Source organism: Bidens hawaiensis, unplaced genomic scaffold (genome assembly GCF_021521415.1).
Source record: "Bidens hawaiensis isolate Kalapana, Puna unplaced genomic scaffold, B.hawaiensis_p1.1 tig00028313_1, whole genome shotgun sequence".
NCBI lineage: Eukaryota > Viridiplantae > Streptophyta > Magnoliopsida > Asterales > Asteraceae > Bidens > Bidens hawaiensis.
The window spans coordinates 139,539-160,076 of NW_027494622.1; the positions used below are offsets into that span (position 1 = coordinate 139,539).

General features: G+C 35.6%; 1 protein-coding gene and 1 pseudogene across 2 annotated transcripts; one reads left to right on the forward strand and one right to left on the reverse strand.

Annotated features, from left to right (window-relative positions):
• Positions 1-4,786: 4,786 nt before the first annotated feature.
• Positions 4,787-6,052, reverse strand: LOC143576826 (uncharacterized). Its single transcript, XM_077060839.1, has 6 exons — positions 5,985-6,052; positions 5,717-5,905; positions 5,527-5,634; positions 5,388-5,457; positions 5,052-5,150; positions 4,787-4,963 (listed from the first exon to the last, which is right to left on the reverse strand). Exons 1-6 carry the CDS (start codon positions 6,050-6,052, stop codon positions 4,868-4,870), a joined length of 630 nt encoding a protein of 209 aa, XP_076916954.1. The 3' UTR covers positions 4,787-4,867.
• A 9,226-nt stretch (positions 6,053-15,278) lies between these two features.
• LOC143576827 (purine permease 3 pseudogene) lies at positions 15,279-17,463 on the forward strand (annotated as a pseudogene). Its single transcript, XR_013143003.1, has 2 exons — positions 15,279-16,073; positions 17,116-17,463. The product of XR_013143003.1 is annotated as a purine permease 3 pseudogene (transcript).
• The last annotated feature ends 3,075 nt before the right edge of the window (positions 17,464-20,538 follow it).

The window sequence follows — 20,538 nt, forward strand, 5'->3', positions numbered from 1 at the left end:
AAAAAAAAATAACTTACACAACCCGTCGACTTGGATAACGGGCTCAAGCGCGCTGTCGGCCCAGAGCCTGCTCATGCCGACCCCAACCAGCGCCTCCTCGCAAATTTTCTTCGCGGGGGATGGTTCGGCGGTCAGTTTCTTAACCCATGCGCCAGTTGGGTTCTTGAGGACACCCTCATCCGCAGGCGCAGAAGTAATAGAGCGCATGGTCATACGGATGGGGATCACACCGGCCTTAATGTAAAAAAACCTCTCAGACCAGTCATGAAGGCTCTTGAATGAAACAGTGGAGCACTTCACTTTCTGACTGCGAGGAATAAAAGAGATCCAATTGTCTTGGATCTTGGCCTTATAAAAATATTGAAAGCGCCGAGGAGTGGGTTCCTCGCGCTGGGATTTGCACATGAACTCAAAGTGAGTCACGCGCACGAGTCCAAACGGATGGACTTGGGATATGTGAATCCCATAGAACTTCAACAGTGCACCCACAAACCTTTTCATCGGGAGACGAAGGTTGCAGTGGGAGAAAAAGTGGCTATATAGGGATATATAGCCGGCAGGCGGGTCCGCCGCCGTTTGCCCGGACCTAGGCAACATGCAGCCAAACAGGGTGGGAAAGCCCTGAGAGGTGATCAGGTTGTCGAGATCTGTCTGCTTCAATTTGCAGGGGATTTCATTCCACCTTTTGGTGGCCTTGGTCCTCCCTACTTCCTCCGATGTGGTCTCAACAACCTTCTTCCCCTTCCCCTTTTGCTTCAATGTCGACATCACCACAGATTTCACACGGCGTCTTCGAGAGGCAACGGAGGTGATTGAAGGGCTAGACGAGTATGAACTATCAGACATACAACTGTAATAGCCGATAATCGAGGATTCGAATCGATGTAAACACTCAAATCAGAATGTGAAAGCAGAAATTTGAATTTTAGCAACAATGAAGATGAAGATAAAAATTTCCTAAGGGCCTGCTTTTATAGGCCTAGGAGAGAGAAATGTGGCAGCTGATCGGGTTTCACGCGCCCCCACTCGCAGGGGCAACCCAACGACGGCGCGACACGTGTCCCTAACAGCTGTGTGAGGGGACAAAAAGATGTAACCGACCTGCCACGGAACAGAGACGCGCCCCCACTCGCAGGTACTAACCAATGCGAGTGCGACACGTGTTCAAGACAGCTGTGTGAGGGGACGTGAAAGGCAACTGTAGCACCTCGAGCACACGAAACGTCTGACACGTTTACGGCGCACGTCATCACCAACCAACCACGTGTTTGGACCTTTCGTTTTCAACCAAATGGATAGAACTTCGCGCGACGGTGGAAACAACAAAGAAAACGACAAAACCCCCTATAAAAGGACAATTCAGTGAGTCTAATATCTATCTTACCACGCTCGCGCAAGATAAGACACACATTAGACTGGGGGGGCTTGAAGAGGTATGTACCCGCCTCAACACCAAGCAAGGCGGGTCAACCCACAAGATAAAGACATTATGAAGGCACAAAGCCAAAACCCAGGCGCATCGCGCATACAAAACATGCTCAGGCATCATATGCTCGCGCATCACATATGCGCGCGGCGCATATCGCATGCTCTTGCACATCACATATGCTCGCGTGTCACATATGCGCGTGGCGCACCAGCGCGCGGCGCATATCACACGCTCGTGCATATCACACCTGCGCATGAAATATCTGCGCGTGAGAATAAAAAGAAGACTTCGCGCATCCTCAGGATGGGCGCATATCACACGTGCACATAATCAACCTCGTCCTTATCCAAATCAGGATCAGGGCAACCTTGATTGTGCACGTCAGACACTCTTCTAGAAGGCATCTTTTTAAGGAGTAAGAATATGCTGATGTTGACAGCTGCCAAATGAAAGGTCGACAACTCAGCATGACACATGTGCTACCACATGATTTCAACCAACGAGAAAGCGCCAGGTGTCCCAGAGGACACGTGGCGCAGTGCGATTGGAGGAGGCCAACGAGGCTGAGCCCAGCCAGTGGAAACCCTAGCACTATAAATACAGCATCAACTCCACTTTGATGACAGATTCATTCACACTCAATCATTGACAGTTACAAGCAGTGATATCACATTCAATCATATTGAATTATATTCACTCACAGTCAGTTACAGAAAAACATACAGTCACACAATCAAGAGTATTCAGCGATTCAGCAATACTCTTGAGATTTCACTGACTCACACTTTATTATCTTCTCCACAAAGATACTGATTCTCACGCCGGAGGGTTACCCCAAAGAGGACCCCTCTGTCCCTTTCTGAGGGGTAAGTAACGGCGCTGTTCATTTTGTAGGTGGAAGAACACGGATTCAAAGGAACCATCGGTGAAACAGTTTAATCATACCCGAGGAAAGTAGATCTGCTACCAGTGAGTAGATCCACGTTTCTTCATTGTTAATGCGAAATTTCATTAACATATACCAATCTATCAGGATAATCTAATTGATAATATATTTTCAAATCATGGACCTAACAATATTTAATGCAAACATCTATAAGTTATTTTTTTTGTATTATGCATTACAATGTAACTACTTGTTAGTTTATGTAGGTATGCTGGTTGTGAAAAGTTATGTATTGAACGGCTATAAAGAAAATTATGCGTTGATGGATATTGATAGATGAGTAAAGTTAAAATACAAAGGGAGACAAAAATGAAAAGTGTGAGAAAGATTTGTGGTCACACAAAAAACTCCTCAACAAAAAATAATTAAAAAATCATAACTCAAATTATAAATAAAAAATGAAAACAATTAAAAAACCAAAATGTTTTCCTCGTCATTCCCGTTCCCAAAAAACGACGAAAAGACACAATGCCGAAAATGAACAAATAACACAATGCTAAATAAAAAAAGACACAATAGGTCGCAAAATTTAACGCAATACCGGACAAAATATAACACAATATTGAGTAGTATAACACAATATCAAGAAAAAAAACACGTTGTCAAGGAAAAAGACACAATCAATGACGAAAAAAAACACAATGATAAATAAAAAGACATAACGATGTTTTTTCCTCAACATTATGTTAGTTTTTTTAGAACGAGAACAGATGGTGGAAACATTTTTGCGATTTTACATTTTTCATTTTTTATTAAATTTTGAGTTATGATTTTTTTTATTAGTTTTTAATTATTGTTTTAGATGGTTTTTTTTTGTGACTAAAAATCCATCTAATATTTTTCATTTTTATTCTCATTTGTAGAATAACTTGATCATTGATAGGTTTTACTGAAAGAAATTATTTTTGAATAGTTAGAAATTGTAGTTGTAGTTATGTGGGATAAAAAATTACAAGAGTTGACAATAGATGAATATTTTTTATTTTTTATTTATTATAGTCTATATATTTAATGAGAGGACAAATAATATAAGGTGAGTATGTTTAAACGGTATATAGAGTGTACGTGTAAGACTCACCAAAAATTTCTTGTAAATTGTCAACTTTTAATAATTGAAGAGCCAAAATATAATAACCGACATAAAACGTAAGTTTGAATATGCGTTAATAAGTTTATTTAAGTCTATATTCGAATACTTTTACTCGAGCGTAACATGTATACAAACAAATGTTAAAAGTTTTCAAGCATCGTTCAAAATTTAAGATGACGAACTACTCTTAATAAATATATGTATCAAATATGACACTGCTACTACTACTACTACTAATAATAATAATAATAATAATAATAATAATAATTTAGTTTTAATAGTTAAACCAATCGTTATATTATTTACTTACTATAGAAGTATTAGAATACATAGCACCTATATAGACAAATATATGTAAAGATGTGATCAAGTGATCAACCACTTGTGTAATTAAAATAAAAGCTGCTAGGCCTATGAATTTACATGCATATCTACTTAATTAGATAAATGCCACGTTAACATATAATGTCACCAATGTAAAGGGTAATTGACATATGTAGTTTTAGATTACTTTCAACATAATATATACATAATATATATACATAACTTTCGATGGAACTTCTCTCAAAAGCAATTGTAGTGATCAAAATTTTGGGAGAAACACAAAGAGCATTTAAGATATCAATAACCCATTAGTTGTGACAAACCGTCACCATCCGTAACGATCCGTCACGGACCCAACGAGCAAGCTATAAAAGGGGCATGGTGTTCAAAGTTCATTCCAAACACTTTCATGTTACCTAGTAACTTGTTCCCGACCCCTACGACGACCCGACACCAGGCATGTAGTAGAAGTACTGCTCGATTACTCTTAAGCTTTGTATTCCAAATACCCGTTCTAAGGTATGGGTTATGCCCGGTTATTTAATTATATATGATTTAAACCCTGTCAGAAGTATAGTAACCTTGATTATATTATAAGTGAAATATAGTTTTTATAAGACTGGTATATAGATAAAATATTATTTCTTTATAGTTATAAAGATTTTCACTACTAGAAAAAAGGCTTTAATGACTCACATTGTGAGTCATAAATGGGTACAGATGACTTGCAAATGCGAGTCATTGATAGCCCAGTCATAAATCAATTATGACTCACACTCGCGAGTCATAACTTATGACTCACATTTTATGACTCGCCTTTTTGACTCACTTTTCATGACTCACGTTTATGACTTACACATTATGACTCTCATTTATGACTGTAATTCATGACACGCAAAGTTGCGAGTCATGGTATTATTTTTTTAAAAAAAAATTATTTAATATTATATTATTATTATGCATTCTAATATTTAAATTAATGACACTATTATACAAAATAAACCTTTCATTTCATTTCTTAATTACGCATCCTACGTCAAAATGTTACAAAAATTATTTTTTTAGTCAATACAAGAAATCATTCTCGAAAAACAAACTGAACCGCATAGCTTGCCCATTCTTCACGAACCGCGTCAAGATCCGCATCCGTGTATACCTCTTTGCCTCCACCAACCTAAGAAGAAAAAAAAGACGTTATAAACTTGGTAGGGTCAAAACATATTCGATCAAAACAAACAAATAAAATAGTAAATTACACTTACATTGTTATTGACGAGTATGTCAAGTCCGTCACGAACTATCTCCTTCATGAAGTTTAAGATATAATATCCGCACTCTATACTTCCCGGTTGAGTTGGACACTACAGAATAACATATTCAAAGTTACATATTATGATTGAATGATAATACAAGATCAGAACAGCCAGCAGATCAAAATAACGCTCAGATCAGAACAGCGCGCGAGCCCGGATCAGATCAACACGTGCGCAGTCAGTTCAAATATGCGCACGCGTGCAGATTAGTATGCGTGCAGATCAGATAAGATATGATAATAACGCGTGCAGTTCAATTTCCATTTAAAGAAATTAAGTGCTTACCTTGTTGTTGACCCAGTTGACTTTGATAAGCATGTTGGCTCCCGTTTTTACAGCGTACATTATCATTGCGCTACAATATAAATTTTTAAATATATCAATGAATATAATATATAATGTTTCAATAATTTGTATAACTTACGCATCGATAATTTGCCTCAGCTGCGAATTGACATCGATAGGTCTTAAGAAATCCAGATAATAACAAGTTGTAGTTTTAATGTCTAACACGGTCAACACCCAGTGGTTTCTACAAAATTCAAAAACCAAATAAAGTTAAACAACTTAGTTCTATTTTATCTACGAACAAGAATTTAAATGAAAATTCAAACCCGGGGTTATAGGGTACTATGATGATGTCATTGTTGTTTCTTTTAGTTAATCGTTCTGCAATTATTTTACTTGAATCATCAATATGTTTGGATCTCGATTTACAATCATCTTTCATGGTTGCAGTCGCTATCACAAAACATATTCCACGAGCTGGAATCGGTCCATTCTTGATTTGCTCATACAAGTACCTGTAAACGTACAACTACAAAACTAATTAAATAAAATTTGTTTCATAAACGATTCTTTATAATAAAGTTATTCACTTACATCATATATGAAGTAACAACAGAACCACTCAGCCAACCGAATGTAAAAACCACTTCAAAATCTTCCATACTTAGGTACGTGTAACTGTCACACCCCGACTTACGGCCTAGGCGTGTGACCAATAGTTGGTACCTGTTTTGTAAATGTATCAGAGTTTAGCGGAAGTCCTTTAAAAATATATTTTGAAATATTAATTTATTTATAAACTTTTTATTTATAATAAAATATAATATATATATATTTTTAAACATTAGTTAATTTGTACATCTTAATGAAATGTTTTGATTTATTAGAAAAATTCATGGATAATAAATATCCACATGGTTGATTTATAAAATTTGTTTAGATTTTTATAAAACTCGTTTAAATATTTCTTTCAATTTTTAATTTATTTGAAACTATGAGCCATATCTACCTTGCGAACATCCACTCCATGAATGGCTCCGAGTCTTGATACTTTAATCACTTGAAATGTTTAGAAAATACGTCAGCGATGTGCTGGTGAATACGCTGACGCTAAAATATTTTCTTTTACTTTATTACCCCTCGAGACTACGCATGCGTCGACCTATCGTGGCTTAGGAATAACAAAGTTAAAACAACACATTTATAAATTCGAGTCTCTACTCTAGGTCACCTCAGCAAACACTGCAACGTTCGACTTAGTTAAGTACACGTAAGTATACACAATGATCGTACTTCTCGCGGGAAAGCGTCCTACGATCAAGGTGGTGCGATGTGATCATCGCATACTACCACATATGTAAGGATCCAGACACACGTATACCACAGCCTGAGGGCTAGGTTTATACTCTCATTTATAATGGTTTTAGGAACATGTAGTCCCTTGTAAATCATTTTCATATAATCATGTTCGACTCATTTGAAAACAAGTTTAAAAGTTTGGGGGCGTGTTCACCTTTTCTCTTTGGGATCGGCTTCAACACCGTCCGAGGGTCTTTCCCTTGCTATCTCGCACCTATAGTACGTGTATAGCCTTTTCTTTTGGATCGGCTTCAATACACTGTCCGAGGGTCTTTCCCGTTACTACCTCGCACCTATAGTACGAGTATAACTTTTTCTTTTGGATCAGCTTCAATACACTGTCCGAGGGTCTTTCCCTTTTCTTTATTATCTCGCACCTATAGTACGAGTATAACTTTTTGTTAGTCGGATATACAATCCGGCTTAAGACCTCTAATCTCTTTTGTAAAATCTTTACCTCGATTTTAATTTTATTATGAACCTTTAGTTCAAAACATCTTTTCTTTATTTTAAACCTTTAGTTTAAAATATCATTTATTTCTTCTCTTTTTCAATTTAAAATTCTTTCTTTTAACTTATTTACTTTTCTTTTATTTTTCAAGATAAACCACTAGTTTACTTGTTGTCTTTTCTACGTTAATTCTTCATTAAGAAACATATCTTTTTATTTTCTTATTATTTAAGAATAATAACTTAAATAATATTATCAACTATAACTCTTTTCTACTTCCATCTTTTTCTTTTCTTTTATTGTATGTTTAAACCTATAGTTCAACTCATATATCTCTTATTTTCATATTCGGACCTATAGTCCGACATGTTTTTCTTTTCTAAATTCCACGTTTTCCAACAACGTATACTTATATATATACATTATTTAGTTTATATTAATAATATAAATATTTTCATTTATTATTGTTATTTAAAGTATCTTTAATTAATACTTTTATCTTTATTTATTAATAAAGATTATTTTATTTTTTCTTTATTCTTTATTCTTTCTCTTTCTTTTATTATTTAAAATCTATAACAATATTTATATCTTTCTCTTTATATAATTTTTTCCTTTATTTTCTTTTATATATTTTCGAGGTATAGACTATACCATTGACTAGGGTCTAAGACTTTATTATTTTATTAATATTTTATTCGTGCATTATGCATACCTTGTTCGGTTTATTATTTTATAAACTCACGGGCAGCACTTCGACGCTTGCACGTATATCGAGAATCTTGATCAACGAGGCACACCGGTCTTCAAATCTTGTCGGCACGCACTTCGGGGCGGGTCGTCGGGTCGTCTCGGGTTGGCACGTTCTTCGAGGCGGAATGTCGGGTCGTCTTGGGTCGGCACGTACTTCGAGGCGGAATGTTGGTATGTCAGGGTATCGTTGGTTTATTGGTACGGATTACGAGGTAAGATGTCGTGGTTTTATGGTCACGAAAAACGAGATGGTCGGTACACGTTTATCGAGGTATTTTTTAGAAGACGTTAGAGAGGGAAAGTGTGTGTGAAAATGGTGTGTGAAAAATGAGGTTGGAGCCCTCTATTTATTTTATTTTTTTATTTTTTATTTTTTTATTTTTGATCCTTGGATTTTTTGAACTTTGACATTTTTGACCCAATATTTTCGTGATGTTATAGTAACTCTCATACTTAGGTCCGGTTCAGCGCTGCGCGCAATCTGGGTCAACGTGCGCGCAGTCTGGGTCAGCACGCGCTCGCAGTCTTGGTCAACGTGCGCGCAGTCTGGTTCAGCGCGCACGCGCAGTCTGTAAACAAATAGTATTAGAAGTTGATGATAATGATATACCTGTTTAGGAAATTCTCAAAAGATTGACGGAGAGGAGGTGCGGCGCCGGAGATTCCCACTGGTGGTGAGGAAGTGCAGCGCCGAGGAAGTGCAGCGGCGGAGATGGTATGGTGGTGACGCAGAGGAACGGTGGTGGTCTGGTGGGTTACGCTAGCAGGTTCTCGGTGGTGGTGTGGTGTTTTAGAGAGTCATGGTGGTGGGTGATTGAAACGGGTCTGGTATTTTAGCTTTTCATTTGGTGAGGGAAAAATAGGAGGGAGAATGGGTGATTGAAACTTGAAACGGGTGAAGGGTTTTAAAACGGGTCGGGTTAGATGGGTGAAGGGTTTTGTTTGGTTGATTGACAAGTTTTCTTTTATTTAATTTTTATTTTATAACTAATACTTAATGACTCGCGAAAAAGAGAGTCATAAATCTTTGTTTTTTTCATTTTATGACTCTTGTTTTCTAATTTTTTGAAAACATGACTCTTTTTCTATGACTCACGTCTTTGCGAGTCATAAATAGCCGCGAGTCATAAATTGTTAGTCATTAAAAGCTATTTTTCTAGTAGTGTTTATAATGATTTTTAAGAAAGAAGAAAGTTGGTATATACGTTTCTTCATGAGGAAGAAACGTAGTGTTTAAAATGATGATACCTCTTGGGCTAAAAGTCCAAGTATTTTATAAAAAGAGATATGATTATCAAGGTAATGATTATGCAAATATACTAAATGTCTAAAGCTCGATCGTTAATCTATTATGTATAAAAGGTTATTCTCGTACTATAGGTCCAAGGTAACAAGAAGCATACATCAGTGAGACACAATAATCATAACAAACGTGAATACGCTCAATCTTTTTATAAGCATAATTATAAATGAGTCATTATACAAAAGTTTACATGAGCTAATATATCCTTAAAACTTTAGTATCTACTGGCAATTGTGTTAGTTATACTTGTGTTTGAATCCTTACATATATGGGCAGAGGGTAGGCATACCCCACCACACGTGGTACCAGGTCCCTGTCTCATTGAGCCAGTCTATAGGGTTGTGAGGGCTGGACTAATGTGATATAATTGGTACTCCGGTCTAGAGGCCCGCTGATTGTTTCGAGTATGAACTAAAGGTTTACATAAAAGATTTAATTTGGTTATTTCCTATGCCACGATGGGCCGGGTCATAAGATACCCGAGGGGATAGCTAGGTTCATATAAAATACATTCGAGTCAACATGTTCACCAGCATATATCTGACGTACTTTCCCCACATTTCAGGAAAACATGTATAGTGCAGGTAGCAAGGATTAGAGTCACTCATGGAGTTAGAAGTTCGTTATATGGAGATGACTCAGTTTTAATTATTAAAATATTTTAAACAGGTTTATCAAAATTTTATAAATCAAACACTAGGGTATTTATTGTCTGAGAAGTTTTCAAAATAAATAAATATTTTATTTTAACCAAAGTCTTCCGCTAAATGGCCGCAACTCTAATAACAAAACAGCTACTCACTATTGGTCACACGCCTAGTCCCTGTCGGGGTGTGACAATACGGATATTGACATATTTTGACGAGTGTCACAGGTAATAACTTGGCAATGAAAGATTTAAGTTAGGCCTTGTATAAGGTTGTCAATTCGTATTCTGAGCCCACCTGGTTTTTTGTCCCACTGTGTGTTACGCCTGAGAGTAATGCTCTTGTAGCAGCACAACACTATCAAGTGGTAGCCGACGGTATGGTATCTTGGGGGAATGCCCAGGCCAAACTCTGAAGCCAGCGTGAGTCCAGTTAAGACAACATAATCAGGCCAGAGTGGGGGGCATCAGATCTCTCTAAATTTACAGCGTGCGGTCGCCTAAATACAAGAAAATCGTTGTTCTAAAAAAAGTTGATACTGAACCACAAAATTTACCATTTTAAACTTTATTTTTAGTAAGAAGGTTGCTTGATACAACGGGTAATCTGATGAGTTGATAGCAGGATTCAGTAATAATTTGGGAGTAATAAAAGCTGTACATTTTCAAGAAACACAATAGGATATTTGAACTATCTTAAGATTTTTTCTTGAACAGATGCAATAAAGAGTTTTGAACACGGGACAACTTTTAATCAGTTGTACGGGTCGATAATTTGTAAACAGGTCAAATTTACAAGAAGAGATGTTCTTATATTCATTGTGACAGATCATTTTGACTTAAAAGGATCAACATTAAAATTGTTATAGATCAGTTTTAAGTTTTAGATATCGATCAAAATAAAAGGATCACAACCACATACATTTTTGGTATTTTTGTACACTTCTCACCGTGTCACGTCAACATCAGATTTCACCCACTCTCTTCCACTCTATCATGGAAATACTCTCTAATTTGTTACCCTCACTTTTTAAATAAAACAATAAATAATTTTATTTTATTCAAGTTATTAATATAACTAAATAAAAAAATATAATAATATAATTAATAACATCACATTACATTTATAACATTTAATAAAATATAAAACTAATTTGTTGATAAGTCGTAAACATGATCTGTTAAATTTGAATTATGATGCGTTTGTGTGTCACAATCATGTGTATAAAAAGTGGAAAGACCGAACTAGATTTGTTACTGGATCTGTTTGGTATGTGATAATGGAATAGACGATGGAATGGAATGAGTGAGGGAATGGAATTGACGAGATAATGGAATTTATCATTATTCCATTGACATGTTTGGTTACGATGTGGGAATGATATGAATTATTAAATTTTTATTTTTTGGTAAGCTAGAAAAAATCTTAATATAATAAAAATGGTAGTGAGTGGCGGTGGGATGGTGGTGGTGGGCGGCGAGCAGTAATGGTGTAGTGGGCGGCAGTGGTGATGGGCGGGAGCGATTGGTGGTGGTGGAGGTGGTGGCAATAGTAAGCGGCGGGAGCGATGGTTGGTGGTGGCGGTGTGGGCAAAAATGGTAGGTGGTGGTGGGTGGTTGATAGAGGTAGTGGTGGACGACGATGGTAGTTGGTGGTGGTGGCGGAGGCGGTGGTGGCCAACACCGGATGCGAGAGGTGGTGGTGGCCGGTGGTGGGTGGTGGCGGGCTGTGATGGTGGTTGTGGTTGTGTGAAGGTAATAGGTAGTAGTGGTGGGAGGGTGTTGGAGGTATATGGTGTGAAAGAGGGATGTAATGAAAAAAAACAACAGGGGTGGATGGAATGAATTTGAGGTGTTTTGGAGGGAATGAAATGGACATGATAATGATGACTCCATTCCATTGACCAACCAAACACATATTTTTTATTTCATCATAATGGACCATTCCATTCCGCCTTTCATTCATTCATACCAAACGCTACCTTACTAAAATTAAATTAAGGGTTTAAGTTTTGGGAAATTTGTAATTTTTTGGTGAGATAAAAATGGATAATGAGGGTTTATTTATATTGTTTGATAAATCTCTTATTTTTTATTTTTTATTCATAAATAATGGGTGGTGATTTAGTCGGGGGAATTCCCCCAAAATCTCTTGCCGATGAGCGGTCCCAATATGAGAGGGACGATGTTTGCCGCCGACACCGACTACGACTTAGTCTTTCATCGCCATTTTGGCATCTACGACTTAGTCTTTCATCGCCATTTTGGCATCTACATTCTACACAGACTACACCCCTCGGTCTAAGACATATAAAACAACAGGAATCATGACAAATCACATGCTACTGTTTGAAACACGTAATTATAACTGGACAAAACCAAAAAAATGATAACCATCAACAGTCAGAATGGCTGATCATATGATTTTGCCAAAATTCTTGAAGTCACAAGAAAGAAACATTTTTCTATGTATACAAACTTTTTAAGGCAAAAACTGAAGAAACGTAGATCGACTCACTGGTAGACGATCAACTTTCCTCGGATATGAGTATGCTATTTCACCGATGGTTCTCCGGAGTATGTATTCTTCCACCTACAAAACGAGCAGCACCGTGAACTTACCCCTCGGAAAGGGACAGAGGGGTCCTCTTTGGGGTAACCCTCCGGTGTGAGAATAAGAGATTGTAGGAAAAGATAATAATCTGAGAATGAGTAAGTAATTTGAATGTATTTTTTTGCTTACCTCCCCTTATGGAGGTGGTGTGGTATTTATAGTGTTAGGGTTTCCAATGATTGGGCTCAGATCCCATTAGGGCCTTTTTGGCCTCCTCCTATTACTTTGCGCCCCGTGTCCTTAGGACACCTGGTGCTTTTTCATTGATTATTCTCTGACCCAGGCATTTTACCTGACCCATGTGCAATCACGTGGTAGCACATGGGTTTTGCTGAGTTGTCCACCTTTCATTGGCAGCTGTCAACATCAGCATATTCTTATTTCTTAAAGGATACTTTCTGGAAGGTTGTCTGACGAGCACAATCAAGGTTGTCCTTATCCTGATTTGGATAAGGACGAGGTTGATTATGTGCACGTGTGATATGCGCCTATCCTGAGGATGCGCGAAGTCTTCTCTTTATTCTCACGCGCAGATGTTTCATGCGCAGATGTGATATGCGCAAGTATATGTAATATGCGCCACGCGCAGATGTGATATGTGTGAGCATATATGATGCGTGAGCATGCGATATGCGCCACGCGCAGATGCGCCACGCGCAGATGTGATATGCGTGAGCATATATGGTGCGCGAGCATGTGATACGCGTGAGCATATGTGATGCGTGAGCATATATGATATGCGTGAGCATATGTGATGCGTAGGCATATGTGATATGCGCCGTGCGCATAGGTTTTGGCTTTGTGCCTTCATAATATCTTGATTTCAAGCCTCTTGTTTATATCTTGTGGGTTGACCCGCCCCGCTCGATGTTAAGGCGGGTACATACCTCTTCAAAAACCTAAACAACAAAACTTGAGGGACCCAATGTATTGAAAATAACGAAAGGTTGTAGCTACCAATTTCAAATTGTAAAATCATACATATCTTATAACTAGTGTGAAGTAGGGGACTACAAATATGAAACTTGTATTTATAATCCAGACGTTTTCACTCTTATATCTTATTGTAACATCATATATATCTGATACGTACCACGATGCCATGAAAGTTTGTTTACTGTTTGATATGATTGAAAGTATAGAAAATTGACAGCGATGTTGCATTCTCTCTCGTCTATGTTCTTTGGAGTCCAACCCGCTTAATTAATGGTCAATATCTTGAAAGATTAACCATCTTGAATCGGCTTACTATCAATATCTCATATCTAGCCATCTAGGCTAATACCTATCAGGTAATTACTGATCAAGTAACGCATATGATATACCCATTAATTTGTTAAACGTTACAATCTCTATTCTCTACAAAGTAGGAATCGACTTGAAAGAAAAGATAACCAGAGTTTTAAAAAAAGATTAAAAAGATAATCCGTAATTATTTAAAGTTTGAATAGTCATAAAAGATAATCCCATAATTAATTACGTGATAACTATTTATCTTAGATTTCCAAATACACACATACACACACACTAGTCAGGTGCCCCCATGATACATCGGGGAATAACACTTAAAGGTTGTTAGCGAGTTAAACCTAGCCGAGTCAAGGCTAGCTCGACCTCGACTTGAATTTCATACCGCGTTGGCTCAACTCAGCTCGAAATTAAAGTTAAAACTTTAAACTCGAGTTCGTCTTGATTATTATGATATCTATAAAATTTGAGTACTTTTAATCAGATCTATATATAATGAGGTTTAAATTATTAATGCTATGCACACGATATGAAAATTTTATTTGGGTCAATTTGCCGGTCAAAATATAGGTAATATATATTTTTATTTTATAATTCCTATAAAATTAAAAGTATATAAAACGCATATTTGATAATTAGTATAACATTTATAAGGAATTTAATGTGTTTCACTAATGTTAAAATACAAAATATAAGGACCACAATATCACACAACAACTAGGATTGGTTAAAATTATAGCTAAAACGGAGGAAACTTATGTATTTAAATAACTTATTCAAAAGAAAAAAACTACCAAAAAGTACATTTAAGAGACTTGTACCTTATTATTCGTGTCTCGGTATTCAATAAAGCTTATATTAAAACGTAGATAAAAATAAGCACTTCGTAGCGGTATGTTCGAAATTTTTTAAAACTTAATATATTCAAAGATATAAGAAAAAAAAAGTAAAATAAAATTGAGAAATATATGAATAAACTTAAAGGGGTAAAAGAAGAATAATTATTAAAATATACAAAAGTTGTCTATAGTTAAGGATAGAAATTGTATTTATAATTTAACAATTAATAGAGTTCATGGTAAGCTATTGAATAAAATAATATAATACCTTTTTAACTTCACCTTAACCTCTTTAAGACATATAATGCAAACCTCTTAAATTTTGTAACAACCAATTAAGAGAATGGTCTAGATATGATTTAATAAACAAATTCGCATATATTGGTTATCGACCGATTATCAGCTAGTACCATGGTCATCTCACACACCCGCAACAAAACTAAAATACTCGTTTTAACACTTGAATACCCGTATTGGAGCGTACCTAATAATTTCCCAACCTAAATTGGGAACCCTTTATTATCGGCAAACAGTTTTTGGTATAGAAATATTCAAATGATCTGTTAGGATATCGTAACACCCCACAACATATATCTACAAAGATTTGAATTTGACTACTTCTTCATATTCATATCCTTATACCTTTGTAACCCAAACAAATTAAAACCTATATTATATACACATCCTAATAATCCATGCAACCAATTCGTTACCCTAACAATGAATATCGAGGATGAAACTACGGCCTCCACCACCACCATGGCCACCAAAGTCAGCCCACCGGCCAAAAAGACACTAATGATCCTCAACTGCATATTACTAGCAGTCGGAAACTCCGGCGGACCGTTGATCATGCGCCTTTACTTCCTCCACGGTGGCAAACGCATCTGGCTATCCGCCTTCCTCGAAACGGCCGGCTGGCCGTTTATTTTAATCGTTCTTATAGTTCTCTACTTCTGCCGCCTTTATAAAACAACCTCGGGCCATTGTCGGGTTGTTTACATGCGTCCGAGGTTGTTTTCAGCGGCGGCAGTTCTCGGTCTCATGACCGGGCTCGACGACTACCTATACGCGTGTGGTGTAGCCCGGCTTCCGGTCTCTACCACCTCGCTTATTATCGCCTCTCAGCTTAGCTTCACCGCGTTTTTCGCGTATTTGTTAGTGAAACAGAAGTTCACTGCTTACACGATAAACGCGGTGGTGCTGCTGACCGTTGGGGCGGCTGTGCTCGCGTTTCACACGAACAGTGACCGCCCCGACGGGGTGTCCAAGTCTGAGTATTTAAAAGGGTTTTTTCTGACGGTGGCCGCTGCGGCGTTATACGGTTTGGTATTGCCTATGGTGGAGCTTACCTATAACAAAGCGAAACAGGCGATTACTTATACACTTGTGTTGGAGATTCAAATGGTGTTGTGTCTCTTTGCTACAATTTTTTGCATCATTGGGATGGTCATCAACAATGATTTTAAGGTAATGTTTACAACGCTTTGATTAAGTTAAGTAAGTACGTTCATTAGTCGATAACAATTTATACTTGCAATGTGGCCATTATACAAATATACAATTTCATACCCGCCCTAATGCAGAGCTGACTGATTCTAAACTCAATTAAAATGTTGTAATTTGTTTTGAAATGGCATAAACAAAAGTTAAAGCCTAAAGGATATACTGGGTTACTTTTTGTTTGGAGTGTAATTGCCTTTGATAACGAAAGCGATATTATGAGTGTCGTTACAATTCCATATTGGCAATGTAACTTTGTCTTGAAGTTTATGCCAATAAAGATGTAATAAATTGTTTTAAAACAAAATAAACTTCATCAAGGTACACGGCATGTAAATGAACTAAATGTTTGGTGAACTGTTTATGAAACGTTTGATGGGAATTTTGTTTGTTTTCGTTTATTTAATAAACGAACGAACACGAACACATGTTTCGTTCGTTCATTTATGTTGGTTTACATATTAATAGAAAACAATTAAATATTATCTTGAAGAGTCATCTGCTTAATAGATTTATTTATATTTGTTGATTTGTGTTCATTTATGCTCGTTTATGTTTGTTTGTGCTCATTTACATTTGTTCATAGATGTTCATTTGTGTTTGTTTATCTTTGTTCAGTAATTTTCATTTATGTTCATGAAATGTTTGTTTATAACTTAAACAAACGAACATAAACGAGCAAGAACATGTTCATTTTTTAAATAAATGAACACAAACACAAAATATGCGTTCGATTAAGTATTCCTGTTCGTTAAAGTTAAATGAACGAACACGAACACGCCCTTGTTTTGTTCGCTCGGTTCGTTTAGAGGCCTAGACACACGTGTTACTTTTTCATAATTAGACTGAGTTTTTTTTACAACATACTATAAGTTAGGAGTAACATTGGTTGCATTATGAGTGTAGATTATTACTTATCAATAAGTCATAGTTTGGGTTATCAAAATTTAATTTTGATTAATTCAGTTTTTAATTTTTAAGTTATAAAATGATTCCATTGACTATGTAGGTAATTCCAAGAGAGGCGACACATTTTGGTCTAGGCAAAGGTGCATATTACGTCGTATTATGTGTTGATGTAGTATTTTGGCAATGCTTCTTTCTGGGAGCCATTGGAGTGGTCTTTTGCGCGTCCTCGTTGCTGTCAGGAATAATAATCGCCGTCCTACTTCCAGTGACCGAGACATTGGCTGTGGTCTTCTATAAAGAACCCTTTCACGTCGAGAAGGGTATCGCGCTTGTTCTCTCTCTTTGGGGGTTTACATCTTATTTTTATGGTGAGTATAAAAGCATGAAAAAGAAGGATATAGAACAATCTTCTAGTGATCAACCTCGAATTAATTGCTCTGCAGTATGATATGCAATTGTTTAGAGTACTTTTATTTTGATTTTACATTGTTTTATTCCAAAATTATATGTAGAATATATATGTCAATGGGGTTAGGTTATTAAAAGTTTTGTTATATAACTAGTGTGTATGAAGTAAATTGTTCTGATTAATCACATATAACACATATAATATATGAATTGAGGACGCGATCAGTGACGAAGATGGTAAGTGTTAAATACGTTACAAGGTTAGACTATTTTTTATTTTTATTTTTCGTGTTATGACCCATATGTTTGTATGTGCTAAATACAGAAACTCTTTAACTTGGAATATACTTTAAGCATATAGCCCGAACATGACAATTAACCTGTTTATCTAGGCTTGATTAATCACTTCTTTTTTCCATCTCTTTACACTATCATAGCTGCAATTCGAACGCTTTTATAGACCAAAGATTTCTACTTTTCTTGAATTACTGTTATTTACAAATCAGACACCAACCGTTGCTCATAAAAATCAGAAAACAAATGCTGCAATGACCAATGAAGATAAATTAATTGAAATTTTTTGTGAACTTTAAATCCAAGCCGGTGATTATTGGTTTGGCGGAAGACGACAATGAAGACTCCTTGATAGCTTCATTAACAAGATGAACACCGGTTTTTGGTTCCAAAGGGATCTCATTACCTTATTCCAATCCTCAATAGAAAATTTTTACAAAACAATTATACACAAGAAAACAAAAACTAATGCTATGTTTCCGAAATTAATAAACAAAACGAAATGAAAGAAAATAAAAGAAGTTAAGGAGAGAAAGAAAGTGAGAAATGAAAATATATTATTTTACATTGTGTTCCTGAGTTTGAGATAAAGAGAAAAAAAAATATAAAGAATTCTGAAAGAAGTTGGAAGGGATTTTACATTCTCCTCAAATCCGTCCATTTTTGAAAGGAAAGTTAGAGAGAGGAAGTTTTCGACTTTTTGGCTTTACACGTACCACATTGTTAAACCTTTATTGTTTTTGTTGGGCTTTATTAAGCCAAGAATAACAAATTTGGGTTAACAATCATTCTATATATCTAGAATTGGTCTCACAAGCTTGGGCCGAAAAGGATGGTGAGGTTATATCAATATATCTTCTGCAAAGGAAATGGAAATTGCTAGTATTTCAATGCTCTTTAGTTTCACAAGTCAAAACGATAGTCAAAATAATGTTTTCTGCTTCCTTCAAGAGTATATTTTTAAAGAACTTTGTTAGAGAATTCTTGAAGCAAGCAGAATTATTAATAATAGTAGGGCCGGCTCTATAATGTTGGAGGCCTGAATCAAAATAAGATTTTGTGGCTCTTTCTAAACATTTGTGTTAAAAAAACAAAAAAAGAGTCTTGATAGTTGAATATATATATATATATATATATATATGTATATGTAATGTTTTTTAAATAATTTGAAGGTCTTAATTAAGTGTGAGTCTAAAGCCCTATCTTTATTCGCTGAAACACGGGCTGGCCCTGAACAAAGATTAACGAAGCAAAATTATTAAACTAATTTAAATTGCTAACGGAGTTGTAACAAAATTTGGTTTGTTCTGACGCATGATTTCCATATTAATGCTCCAACTTGGTACGTAGGGTTTAACAATTGAAATTATATGAAAACGTAGGTGGCATAAGTATGCACGTACTTATGAATTTGATATGATTTGGCTATAAAATTAAAAACTCATACATTAATATTTTAATGATTAATAATTTTGTAAACTCAAATTAGTTTTTTATACCCACTTAACTCGGCATAGTTGTCTTGCTGATTTTTGCTTGAAACTTTTATTGCCTAATCATATTATATAATTAAGAATATGAATGTTTGAAAATGAACCAGTGGCAGCCTTAAGTTGGTGGAAATAAAAACATAAATCCCAAATTGCTGATTTCTAATACGTACATATCTAATGACTTAAAAAGAAGTTTGATGTGTAAATTATTCAGCTGCCAACAAACATTTTGGATTTTATTGACAGCCGCCACATTTGTCTCATTTTTCTTTCGGTCATTGTTCATTATAGTAAGTAATGGAGTTGGTGAGTGAGGTGATCATCTGTAATTTCCCTTCTTTCTTATCCACTTTTTTTAATCTTTAACTTTTGTCCACTTGTTATACCTCATATCAACTTCTGTTATAATTTGAGGTGTCAAAACTATAAATAAATAAATAAAAATTGTGACTAGGAACGCTTTTGATAAAATAATTTAAATAGGTTGAATCTGAAACTCAATGGAAGGTTCAATCACCTCTGGTCCTGCACATGATGATACTTCATAAAAAACAAGATTTATGCTAATTATTTATTTATAAACAACAAAATTGTTAACCCAAGTTTCACTTACAACCCTGCGTACTTATAAAGACTTGAACCCATAATCAATTTACGCAAGTTATATTTTTTTCTTGAACGGGCGTAAGCCTTTGGCTCACCATTCATCACTACCCAAGTTCAAATTTTGTGAAAGAATTTTAACCGTTGTATAACACCGAACTTTATAGCATATCGCCATCAACAAAATAAAACCGTTTCAATTTTGCATACCTAGGCTATCTTATCATCGTATGTTTAACAAATCAAACAGGTCGGAATACAACTTTGTTTAACAAATCAGACAGGCCGGATTAAAACAACTTTGTATAAGTTATATTTTTTTAAGCATAAAACAATATTATATGAGCAGGTATTATCGTTTGCCTTTTTATTCTTAAATTCGGAAGCAAGTTGTAACTTGTAAGTAGAATTAATTTGTTTTTCTAATGATTATGCTTATATTTTTGTTGTCAACTAATAACTAGATTTCAAAAATAAGAAAAAAGACAGTAAAATATTCAAAGATTATTCGAATATTATCATAGCTTTAGTTCTGTCATATTAAAAATTTTGGTAGGTCGTTAACACTAACATAATTTAGTGCATTAATACCCTTTGTCAATTAATATAACTATTTTCAAAAGCTATTTAAATCTTTTCTTAGTTTATAGAGTCCAACTTATATTGGATTTAAGCATTTATCATATGTTTCTCATTTGCCTATCAACAACAATAACATAAGAAAA